General features: G+C 43.8%; 2 protein-coding genes across 3 annotated transcripts in view; one reads left to right on the forward strand and one right to left on the reverse strand.

Moving 5' to 3' along the window:
- niban2a (niban apoptosis regulator 2a) overlaps positions 1–7097 on the reverse strand; it is a 31183-nt gene extending 24086 nt beyond the window's left edge. The window contains exons 1-2 of the mRNA XM_041959894.1: positions 6897–7097; positions 116–246 (exon numbers count right to left, since the gene is read on the reverse strand). Of these exons, the coding sequence (XP_041815828.1) occupies positions 116–246; positions 6897–6951 (186 nt within the window). The 5' untranslated portion in view covers positions 6952–7097. The remainder of the gene's footprint in view (positions 1–115; positions 247–6896) is intronic.
- Positions 7098–8354: 1257 nt separating this feature from the next.
- stxbp1a (syntaxin binding protein 1a) overlaps positions 8355–12565 on the forward strand; it is a 30858-nt gene continuing 26647 nt past the window's right edge. For both annotated transcript variants that reach the window (XM_041959660.1, XM_041959659.1), the window contains exon 1: positions 8355–8397. In XM_041959660.1, coding sequence (XP_041815594.1) covers positions 8361–8397 — 37 coding nt within the window. In that variant the 5' untranslated portion in view covers positions 8355–8360. The remainder of the gene's footprint in view (positions 8398–12565) is intronic.

Here is a 12565-nt window from a genome sequence, read left to right on the forward strand (position 1 = left end):
ATCAAATCTTATATGTTCCAGAAATGACAAAGATTCACATAAAAACCAGTCTTGTAGCATTATGTCTGTTGAGCAGGTTTGAACCTCTCTTTTATCACTATTACAATGCACTTGCCTTCCTGTGAAGCAGCTGTGACTGTGCACCCCCCCCTCCTTCTATCTCAAAGCGGACGCTGTTGAAGAGAGCGACTGCGTACTGCTCCTCGTAGATGTCGCCGAACTCTCTCATCACGTCTCTGGTCCGAGCTGCGGGAGGACACACACACAGACACACGATCTCAGAAAACAACCAAATTAAAGAGAGAGAAACATTACAGGTGAACATATTTGAGGTCAAGGAAGTCGACACAGTCCTTCAGCGAACTCAGAGATTCATGTGGCGGATTTCCACATGAATCTCTGAGGAGGGTTTCATCAACTCCATTTTGGGCAAAACATATCAGAACTGCAATTTAAATTTCTGTGTTAAATATTAGCTGAGTGCAGGTTGGAAGCTGTGAACACACACTGTCTTATATTAAGTCTCACTACGTCAAAAAAAGGCCACAACATTCACCGCTGCTATCAGCTCTTCATGAAAAGCACCATGCAATAAAATTTAAAGTTAGGAGGAAAACATTGTGGCTCTTATGCAGCACTTGAAGAGATGCCAAACCCGTGTTATCAGCACTGTTCGCTTTACATCACATATCAGGATGGAAAGCTTTTGCATAGTTAAAATACAACTGCAGTCAAGAGCCAGCTGAATGTAAATGCTGCTTTGCAAATGAGCACATTCTGGTGACAGACTTTCTGAATATTCTTTGAAGTGTCATTTCAGGTGTACTTACATATTCAAAGCCAAGGCCAAATGTTTTCATGGCTGCACCATCAAATAGTAACATTTTAAATGTTTTACTCATCATTTTATACAGATTTCCTGACAAATTTAGCCTAAACCACTAAATAAGTAGATTTAAGATGTCACCTTGGAAATTATGACAATAATTTTCCGTTTTCAGACATTTTATAGGCTAAAAGAAGAGTAGGGAGTCTTCCTATGGGTATCAATTAGGTTGAATCAATGTTTTCCTGTATTGCACACTTCCACAACTTGACTCAGCATTTCTTTTCAACCGCTGTCTGCAAGCAGCTTCCCAGTGACTAGTCCAAGAGCCTGCAGGAGGGGATGTGAGCTTTTCCCACATTCCAGTGCTGGAAGAGTCGGTTAGTGAGCCGATCAGTTTGTTTGGCTCAGTCAGCAGCAGACAGTGTTGACTGTGATCTGTTTATGGAAGGAACAACACAGGAAGGAGGGAGCCGGCCTGCAGTGGGAGAGCAGGAAGGAAAGAGCTGACAGGACAGGATAGACAGGGAGAGAACGTGGGGGAGACAGGGGGACAGAGACACACAAACTTATGAAAAACACTGCGTCATGCCAGGAGGAGATGGGTGGGCAGTTTAGAGAAGATTGGGAGAAAGCTGACGCAGTTATTCCTCCGAAATCCACTGTCTAGAAGGGCTGGTTATCAAACATTAATAGTTTCTCGTTAGTGACATGTGAGAGCATCGTAAACTGTCAGGTACTGAAAGTTGTAAGTTGTAATCCTGCTTATTTATTCTTTAATTAGATAGATTCCTGGTTAAATCTTACACCGCTTTTGTCATCAGCAAAAGACTACCTAAATCTTTAGCATTTGGCTTTAAGTCATTCTTTTTTGTACTTTCCCTCATTACTATCTTTGTATATGGATCTTGTGCAATCAAGACACAAGTTTCTGCATACTGTCTTGTATGAACAAGATAAAAAAAAATCTGTCAGCACTTGTGGTTTAAAATAATTTGTCACTTTTTTTTCATTGCGGATATCAGATAATACTCTATCCAACGTAAATTTCCACGAGATAAGTGCTGGCTAACGGGGCTTCCATTCCAAATGTGCAGAGAGTCGGTACTTTCCACTGCTTGTCTAGCTTTGCCAAAGTCAGCAGACTGGATAACTGCACACAGACAGCCTTTCGGGCACTTGGAAATTGGAATTTGGGAACAAAGACCACATCATAAATAACTCAGCCCTCTGTTTCAACCTGTATAGACATGCCTTGAAGTTCTGTTATATCCCTCCGCCCCTTCACTTGCTAGTACCTTTTGCTCTCTTATCATAGAAGAACCATAGAGGAAAATGACAGCGCCCCCTAGCCTCACAAACACCTGAAATCACTGAGCCTGCAACCCCGCTGTTACATCATTCCCAAATTCATGACATCATCATCAACCCTTGTTTCATCCTTCCTTTGTCAATTGTCTGCTATGAACAGACTTATAATAGGAATTGTATAGTTGTTACCAGCAGACAATCATACCTTCACTCAAACACAGGAGAAATGATGCAGAGAAGGGTATTTCTTAGCTTGACAGTAGTTGTGAAAAACACAGTTCTTAAAGCTGAAATTTCCCATGTGGTTACAAACTAACTTAAAATTAGATCAAGCAGGGATCATGTTTATATATTTAAGTGATGGATTCAAAAGTGGCACAAAGCAAGAGCGTCGGAATCAAAATTTCATGGCAATCCGCATAACAGCGGTCGTGGTGGCGCCAGAGGACAAGTCAGGGGATTATTTATGTCATTAGGATTCATCCTCTGGGAACCACGATCATCTGTACAAAATGTCAGGGACAATTCATCCAACAGTTGCTGAGATATTTCAGTCTGGACTGAAATGATGTACCAAGCACCTGAAAAACAGACCAGCCAACAGCCATGCTGCTAGCAAATAAATAACTGTAACACAGCCTTAGAGATCTGGGAAAGATGACATGTGATATACAGTACATCTTTATACTGTATACAAAGTCTATCCCAGGGTCTCCTACCAGTTGGATATGCCCTGAAAATGTCCTTGGAAGACACCTTGGAGCGATCCTGATGATATTCTGAACCACCTCAACTAGTTCCTTTTGATGTCTACAGATGCTTCTCACTCCAACTCGATGGGCCACCAGCAGAGGAAACTCATTGTGGCCGCTTGTATCCATGAGCTCACTCTTTAGTTACCTAAAGCTCATGACCACAGGTGAGTGATGGAACGCAGATCGACTGGTAAATTGAAAGTTTTTCCTGTTGACTCGGCACACTTTTCACCACCAAGGCCTGTTACAATGACCACATAACTGCTGATGCTGCATCAGTCAGCCTGTCATCCACAGACAGACAGACTAAACTCCTTAACTTGGGGCAGCATCTCATTTTCAACCTGCAGGGAGCGATCCACCATTTTCCAGCAGAGAACCACGGCCTCAGACTTCAGGTGCTGACTCTCATTTCTACCTCTTCACATGTCGCCCCAATGCATGCTGAAGGTCACGGTCTGAAAAGCCAACAGAACCACATCATCTGCAAAGAGTAGACAAGCAATTCTAATGTCCCAAACTGGACACTGTCCTCTCCCCGGCTGTGCTTCAAGGTTCTATCCATGAAAATCACAGTCAAGTCAAGGGGAAACCCTGGTGGAGCCCAAAACACACTGAAAATATGTTTGACTTTCTGCAGAGGATACGGACGTAGCTCTCACATCGTTGGATGAACAAACTCCCAGCCCTGCCAGGGTAAAGAGTAGGTCCAGTGTCCAGGCTGGAATCCGGGCTGCAGCTCCTCGATCTGAGGTTGGACGCTCCAGCAAATCTCTGACACCAAGCAAATGTCTAAAACCTACTTAGTTGTGTGTTGTTGATACTACCAAAATGACCATTATTTTTATCCATGTTAAAAGTTCTAAATCTACTGTGGTGCACTGTACTACGTGATAATTCATCTTAGAATAAGACAGAAAACACAACAAGCCCTCAGTGACAAAACCCACTGAGTTGAGAACAGATGCTAGCCAACAGGAAGGGCTGGACTTAAGCTTTTCTGAGGTTATGACAGTTTCACTTAAATACTGTGCATGCCTGTAATCCAATAGCACTAGCAAGCAAGGTCCCAGCTACACAACCACAGCATCTGACAGTACAACTGAGATCAGTTTGTATTGAAGCAGCCGCGAGGAGTGTTTCACAAAGTCGGATTAGCATTGCATAACATGCATAACAACTTTGAGAGGTGTTAAATCATCTCTTCAGAAGCATTTTTTATTATTACTAACCGGTAAAACACATGACTGAAGAATGAGCTGTTGCCATAAGCTGCTGGTCTCATTCATGCACTGCTTTTGTTGTCATTTAAAAGTCTTGTTCTGTGACACATATTTGAGAAAACAACAGCAGGATCTTCATTACGGCTGAATTTACCTTCATTAGCCTGCGGGCAAACAAGCACAGAACCTTGCCTGTTGTGAAACAAAAAACAATTAAGGATGGATAAACATGGATTGTGTTGGTGGATGATTTGGATTTGTACAGTACATGCATGTGTGGGTGGGTGTGCGTGTGCGTGTGTGTGTGCATGCCCGTGCATATTATGTTTGTGTTGTGTAGGTTCACAAGGGAGGAGATCATTTTGGGAGAATGTGCTTGGGCAGCGAGGATGAAGAAATCACCTCGTTGGGAGGTGCATACATCAAACAAAACTCCCAATGCAGACATGCTGTGTAGCCGTCACTCACTCACTCACACACACACACACACACACACACACACACACACACACACACACACACACACACACAGTTGTGTTTCCATCACTTCAGAGGACATCACATTGACTTACAGCCATTTCCTGGAGACTTCCCATAACCATAACCATAACCACTACTTCCTTAACCCCAACCCTAACCTTCACCCAAGTCTTCACCCTAAAACGTAATGACTTACATTATGGGGACCTGCATTTTGTCCCCAAAAGGAAGGCGAGTCCCCACAATGTGTCTGCAAACAGATTTATGTCCCCACAACGTCGGTATTACTCACCCACACACGTAAAAAGCGCACACCCACTCCAAAGACAGAAGTGAACAAACGTGAGCCTTTTCAAAGGAGCACTAGTGTTTACTTGTGATTCAAAGAACTTTACAGGATATGCTATTTGTTGTCCTATGCATGTGTGCATGTTTGCATACATGCAAAGAAGAGAGCAAAAGCTCCACAGAAAGCTGGGCAGAGACAAGACAGAGGGAGGGCGTGTGAGAGCCAGACAGCAGTTTCAGCTATTAATCTTGTGACATGTTTCTACCTGCTTTGCTTCTGCAGCTTCTCCTCCTCTGACTCAACTCTGCATGTGTATCTTTTCCTCATGTGCAGAAAATATTGCACAATTTTAGGTAAATCTTGAAATGATGGTGGCTCTGCATACAGATGTTCAGGGCTTTGTGCTTTAAGTTCTTCAATCACAAACAGATTTCGCAGAAAGCTTCTCTGACAAGACAACACTTTTTAATTAGGGATCATGAGATCGTTTTGACACATAAAAAGAATACACTGCTCCTGTTTGCCTCTTTTTAGTTCATTCTGAATCTGATGTGTTCATGGATTTTTAGACGCCTCCCTATAGTGAGGATCAGATATAGGACGGTGTCATTGAATTCTATGGCTGCAAAAAACATTTATTTTCTATATCTATGAACTTGTGCATTGTGTTTTCCAGTAATTAATTCATCATCTAGTCTATAAAAGTAAAACAAAGTTGTGAACAATGGCTATCATACATATTTCCCACAGCCCAAGATGATGTCTTCAGATTGCTTGCTTCTTCTTCCTATCTTAAAAAAAAAATCTCTGGTAGTATTTCTGTGTCTGGTTCACAAAAAACAACAACAACAACAACAGAGAAACTTGAGTCTCTGGACCTCAAGAACATAATCTTTGGTTTCCAGAAGTGGTTTCCTCGTGCGAGTATGCCTGCCAGCATACGCACACAAACGCGACTGCAATGCCGAGGAACATCCTAACTGAGGCTAAAATGACTGAATCAACAGTTTTATGCAGAGCACAAGTCTGGAGGACCTAAATGCCAACTAAAAAAAAGCATAAAAAAGAGGACTCTCCCTTTTCCTGAGTTGTATTTTGGACCTTGGATGCATCGCTAAACTATATCTAGCAATGACATTCTTATAATTTTAAGAAAGCATCTACAGATTCATGCGTTTTCCAGCCAGTGCACTGCTCCTCCTCTTCCTTCTGCTCGCTTGCCTCGTTGAAATAATCACACAGACCTGCACAGTTCACAGTGGGAGGCTGGAGCAATCTGAGACTTAAATAGCAGTCAGCCCCAAACTTATACAAACATGCTCCCCTTTGGGAAACCTACTTATTATGTCTGAGAAATAGGCCTGCAGCAGGGATGGGATTCAGGGGAACTATTCGAGCAGAGCTGAGCAACAATACACTGACATGAAAGAGAAGCTTTGTTCCCAAATGAAACAGGGAGGTTTATATAAAAAACTGGGTGTCTGCAGGCATCAATTTAATGTATTTTAACACCGCATTAAGAAAATGTAATCAGATTTGTTGAGACAAGCCATGCAGGGAGATTTCAGTGGATCTCTCTCTGCAGGTCAGTCCGACAGCTCAGTTTAAACACAGTTTGTCTGATCTCCAGCACATTAGCATGAAGGCTTCAGACAGTTCTGACAAGAAGAGAGAGAGAACGCCTTATCAGAGCTGTAAAGAAGCTGCAGACGCGCTGAATGTGAGAGCTGCTGTTTTACTGGACCTGTTGACAGTGCATGAGTTTATAAGAGCAAAATAAATCAGCAGATTGGAAGCTCAATGAATGATGATCAAGAAATAAACTATTTCTAAAACACCAAGTCAAAGAAAGAAAAAAGAATATATAAAAGCTCTATTACGTTGTTATAAACTCTTAGGAAAGTTTCAATTTCGGATATGAATAACATATGAACAACTTTTGAAGGACCTTCAGCCTGTGGGAAACTGTCTCCGTTCTTCCTCCGGCTGCAGCTGGAGCACTCCCCTCTTACCTGTAATCATCTCCCGCCTGCTCTCATCCAGGTGAGAGGAAACCACGTCCCCCATGGCTACAGGAGCACCTCACAGATCCTGCAAATATCCGCGCAACTGGTGTTCGGGATTAATAATAATAATAATAATAACCCAGCGGTCTCAGATGAAATGCTTCACTCGCCCCCCCGAGAGACGCACGACTCGGGCGCTGCTGCGAGCCTACAAGGAGCAGAGTAGGAGGACCGAGGCGAGGTGACAACTCCCCGCCGGTGAGGGGCGGGAGGAGGTGAACACTGGCCTGCTTCACTGTGGCAGGACACACCCTCTGGGAGTCATCACTGGTCCAACGTGTTCAGTCGGCCCTGCCAAGGGTGTGGCCTGAACCAGAGATTAATGGACTAACAGCATACTTCTTTGCTGTGTGTGAGTGTCACTTACGTGCAGCCCCATTATTTAGCGACAAATTTCTAAGTTATGAATATGACACTTGAATACTACTCCTGAAGCCTAAAATAAACTGAATGCTGTCACAGGTTTTGCAGCGTTAGACAGGCGCTCACCATGCTCACAGACAGATGCCTTTCCTGCAGAAAGATGCATGCTGCCCCCTTGTGGATGCTTTGTTTCTCGCCCCGGGCCTGAAGCCGCTGCAGAGCGCCTCACTCACAACCTTCAGCCTGCGATACAAGTCCGGTTACACACTGCATTTTCTATATATGAAATATATAGGTGTGAAATAGGTCGACCTTTAACGGAAAAAAACATGCGCAATTTTATCTTTGATTAATGCCAAATTCAGTGTGAAAACCATTTCTCATAATGTCCGTATTATAATGTTGCCAGTCAGCGAGTTAGAGGCTTATTGTTTATTTGCATCTCCATTAGCTCGTCCTGGGCTTGATGTTAAGAAAATCAGCAAATGTTTACACTTGTACTTCATATAGTGCATCATGCGCTAACAGGTAACAGGTAACAGGTAATAACTGGTTAGAAGTTTATTGATGTGATGAATTTCTTTTATCAAGCAAAAATGCCAGTAATAATTTAAGCTTCTCAAACGTTTTTTTCCTCTTTAATATTTCTGTAAAATAAATATATTTTGGCTTTGGTTCTTAAGGAAACTAACCAGACTGTAAACATCACATTGGGCTCTGGGAATTTCCACTGTTGCTTTTTTTTATAACCACATTCAATAATGTCAAGAATCATTGACTGCAGTCTGATATTCTCCACCCATTAAAACGTTGATGAGGGATTTAGGAGCAGGTGGCCTTCGAGGCTGTAGTGAGAAATTGCTGAAGCTAATAAGTCGCAGTTGTAGCCGCACGTCCAGCAGCACCAATGAGCGCCTGATGCGGAAGGATACGCAGTGACGTTTCCAACCGGAGGCTCCTCCGCAGAGATGTGAAGAGAGAGAGAGAGAGCGAGAGAGAGAGGGAGGAAGCAGAGGGTGAACACTCAGTGCAACACTCAGCAGCATCATGGCACCTATCGGATTAAAGGCGGTGGTCGGCGAAAGTAAGATCCTTTCTTTTATTATGATGTTGCTCCGAATTTGGTGAGATGGGGCTGCGTTTGCGTGTGGGTGCGTGTTTTTTTTACAGGATGCGGGTGTCAGCTAGTGCATCTGGCTGATGATGGTGATGATGATGAAGGTGGTGCTGTTGCATTGTATCCCATTGTAAACCGCGGCCGTGCAGTGAGGGAACTGTAGAGAACCCGCAGAGGCAGGTTTGGCTCGCTGGGCTCCTGCGCTGCGGATGCGCAATTGTATTTCACGCGGCGGAGACCTGGAAATGGCTTTAACAAGAGAAATCGTAGGCATCTGTCTCCAGAAGGATGCAGAGATCCTGGAGGCAAATGTAGCCCACATACGTCCTTTTAGCCTCGATCAGCGTTTTATTTCAGGAATAATCTGCGCTGCATCGGAGCTGTACCACAAACTGTGCCTTTTCTTGAATATTGTTCCGCTAAGATGCCGCAGACTCCTGCTTCTCACGCCTTGGTCAGCTAATTACAGCCAATAATCTAATAGTAATCTAATGCTGCTGGTTATAACGCTCTCCGTCCACGGGATTCCCTGAATTCAGCAGTGCCTCACCCCTCTGATGGTTGCGTAAAACACCCTTTCTCAACCGGAGCGCCTCAGAAGTGAACCAAGCTGCTGTCGGCTGCGCTCCACGTTAATGGCGGATTGTACGCAAGGCGAAGAAAGTTGCTTAAAAAAGGCCGCCATGCAAGAAATTCCGCATTATCTGTACACAGGCCGCCGTCCACTAACGATGAGCGAATGCCCTTTCACCATCATCATCATCATCATCTTCTTCTTCTTCATGCCCTATACTGTCGGTGCGCCTGCGATTAAACCCAGCCTGTGTACTCCTGTATCATTAGGACGCCGCAGACTCTGGTTTTATCATTTAGACTCGTTTATGTCGGCGGATGCTCCGGCGGTGTCGCTGTGTGGTGCTGATGCAGGCCGGAACATGGAGGCGCAGCTCGATTCTCCTCAGCAGGGTCATCTGGGTGCAAGTGTTGGTGGTCGTAACAATGCCAGACAGGCCTTTATAGTAAAGACTCGAAGAGACGGCTTGATGCGGATCCAGGTGTCCAATGCATCACTAACGTTTTCCGTCATGTCTTCGGCTGCACGCTCTCCTCATTGTCGGGAACGTGCCCTGCCCGTGCTGCAGGATTTGCTTCATTTCATGTCTGTTGTTCAGCTTATTGATTCGGTTTCTCGTTTCACTACAGAAATGCACCCACTAGCTCGTATGCCTCACTCTCTCAGTTAGATTGATGAATCTCTAAATTCCTTAAATCCCACCAGGGTCAGTGGCGCATCATGTTTTTCACGTGTCCTGCTGCACATAATTGGGCCCCCCAGCTCCTTCATATATAGATAGGCATCCACCTCCTCAGTCACACAGAGGTACAGTATGGTTCTGCTGTGATATGATGGAGGGTGAGAGGGTTTGTGCTTTGGCTGGGAATCAGGCCTCCCCCGTAGAGCAGGAGTTGAGCCTGAACCACCACTGATTTAAATCCCAAAAATGTGAATTCATGTTGAGGCTGAGCCTCAATTATCTACTCAATAGCATGAAACATTGCTGTGATTTGTGCTATATAAAAACTGTGACTCTTCATCAGGACTGAGGACATGGCTGAAAGAATGATATAATATGTTATGGATGAAAACATTTTTCCGTCATGTCACAATATTTAGAAATAAGACAAATTCACGCACACAGTGATCAAATTTACATTCCAGTTATCAGAAACAAAAACTTTGCAAGTCAACCAAACCTTTATGGATTCACTTTGTTAGCTTTTGATTAGTTTGTTGGAATTGTTGATTTTAACAATGGAATTGTGTTAATCAATAACATTATATGATCATACTGTCATGATAAGATTGATAACACTGAATGATTGGCCAGCCTTCTGTGGCGTTAAAGCAGGTTTTTTTAATGTATTGTTAGGAAATATTCTTTGCCTTAGTGCTATATTGTGGTTGAGGTGAGAAATAAAATTTTAATGCTCTGCATCACTGGTGGTTTTGCTAATGATGAGATTTTTCTGTAATAAGCCAACATTTTTTGATATAAGGCCATGAGACGTTATCTGCGCACCTACAGCATTATACAATTCAGCTTCACATGCCAAATAATCTTGAATGTTCTGCATTATTTAATTACTTAGGCCTTGTGACTTGCAATTACATAACCCACTTTTCCTGAACAATATAAACAGTCGCGCATGTTTCCCAGTAGGTAAAGGCAGGGACGCGGCAGGCAACACCTGTGCCCTGTTTGGCTGAGGTGAAGCTTTGATGGGATTGGTGGAGGTGGCGGGGGCAAAAAGGGAGGGCGACACCATCATGGGTCCTCTCTGCAGCAGTGGATGTAGCAGCCAGGATGAAGGAGGGGGATGGGCAGCAAGCAGAGCTTCACCCTCCCCTTTCATGACTGTGTATGAGCATCAGTCTCAGAGAGCAACAGAAGGAGAATAAAGCTGAATGATGAGGATCTGAGCGGCCAGCAATAACCCAGGCTGGTAGCAGTACCAGCTCTTCTGGTAAACTGAAACCCTGCGATTAAAAAGAAATATCCTGTTTTTAACATTCAGAGTTCAACACTGTGCCATATATGTGCCTTTGTGTTTCTCAAGAGGCTGGCTGGGTTATATGGATACAGTCTTGTTTCACAGAATATGTCATTTCCTGTCATGATACTGATGTAGTACATTTTTGGGAAATTGAAGTGTGGAAGTCGTTATAGATTAAGTAGCCAAATCAGAACGTCAACTGAAATATGTATCTTAAAAATCAATTGACGTCATCACATTTCTGCAAAAATCCTGTAAATCCAACCATGTCATAAAGTGTTGCGGTATTTCTCTGACCACAGGGTCATAATGTTCATCCTGCACATGTAGCGCTGTCCAATCAGCACTCAGCATTCAGCATACACACAGTAATATCCCAGCTGTGATTACACGTCACAGTCTTACACCCACTGGTACAGTTTTAAGTGTTTCTTTCAGTCTTGTCTGTTGTTGACTTTGAAACCATTCAAGCGCTAATTTGACATTTTGAGAAATAAATTCATTTGCTTTCTTGACAAGAATGAGAAAAAGGGATTGATACCACTGTCAAGTCTGCATCAAGCAGGGAGCTGGAGTCAGGACGTGGCCGGTCTAGCATAGCAGATAGATGGAAGTAGGGGAAAACAGCCAGCCTGGCTCGGCCAAAAGCTCAGTTTCTAGGCAAACAAAAGCCTGGCACAGTGACTAGGCAGATTCCCGGGGTCTTGGTGTCACAGCGAGTGTGCCTGGTTTGGTATTGTTAAAATCAAAACCTGTCAGTGGTGATTGTATGTGGAAACGTGCACTACAGCAGGAGGCACAGGACAGGAGTATTGAGCAGATGGATAAACTCCCCTTAAAATTATTGATTGATGTTTTTGCACATCACTTTATGTATAGAATAAACAGCTCAGCTTGTTAATTACTGTATTCTAGAGGTGTTGGTGTGGTTTATTTTTAATCCTTCAAAAGAGCCAACCTCGCTGTTTGCCCCCTTTGTCCAGCCTTTATGCTAAGCTACGCTAACCACGTGCTCACTCTAGCTGTGTGCCTAACACACAGATATACGGATACTGACCTCCTCATTTAACTCTTTGAAAGGAAGCAAATAATGTTGAACCATTCCTTTAAGTGTGTGATTGCTTGTGATTAGTCAGTTCACTCTCCCTTGGAAGTACCTGGGATCAGGCAGGCTGGTGTGTATTCACTCCTTTCTGTGTAGGCCTTTGTAGCAGAGAAGGAAGGAGAAAGGTGAAACACGGAAGGACACATGCATGCATTTGGTTGCACACAAACACACACTCACTCAGACACACACACACACACAGCTTTCCTCTGACCTTGGAAGCATCGCTGAACCAGAGCATCACACACTTGTCTGGGTTCAGCGTCTGACGCAGTGCCTGCTGCCCCTGGGCCTCCGTGTAGCACACGCACACACAACAAATACACATGCTGCACACACACACACACACACACACACACACACACACACACACAGACCTCAAATAAATCCATGCCGAAATGTCATGTCGCCGTGGTTACAGAGCATGAAGGGCTGGCTGATATAGAGCTTTCCAATGCACAGTGGCTCATAATC

Source organism: Chelmon rostratus, chromosome 19, assembly GCF_017976325.1.
Source record: "Chelmon rostratus isolate fCheRos1 chromosome 19, fCheRos1.pri, whole genome shotgun sequence".
Taxonomy (NCBI): domain Eukaryota; kingdom Metazoa; phylum Chordata; class Actinopteri; order Chaetodontiformes; family Chaetodontidae; genus Chelmon; species Chelmon rostratus.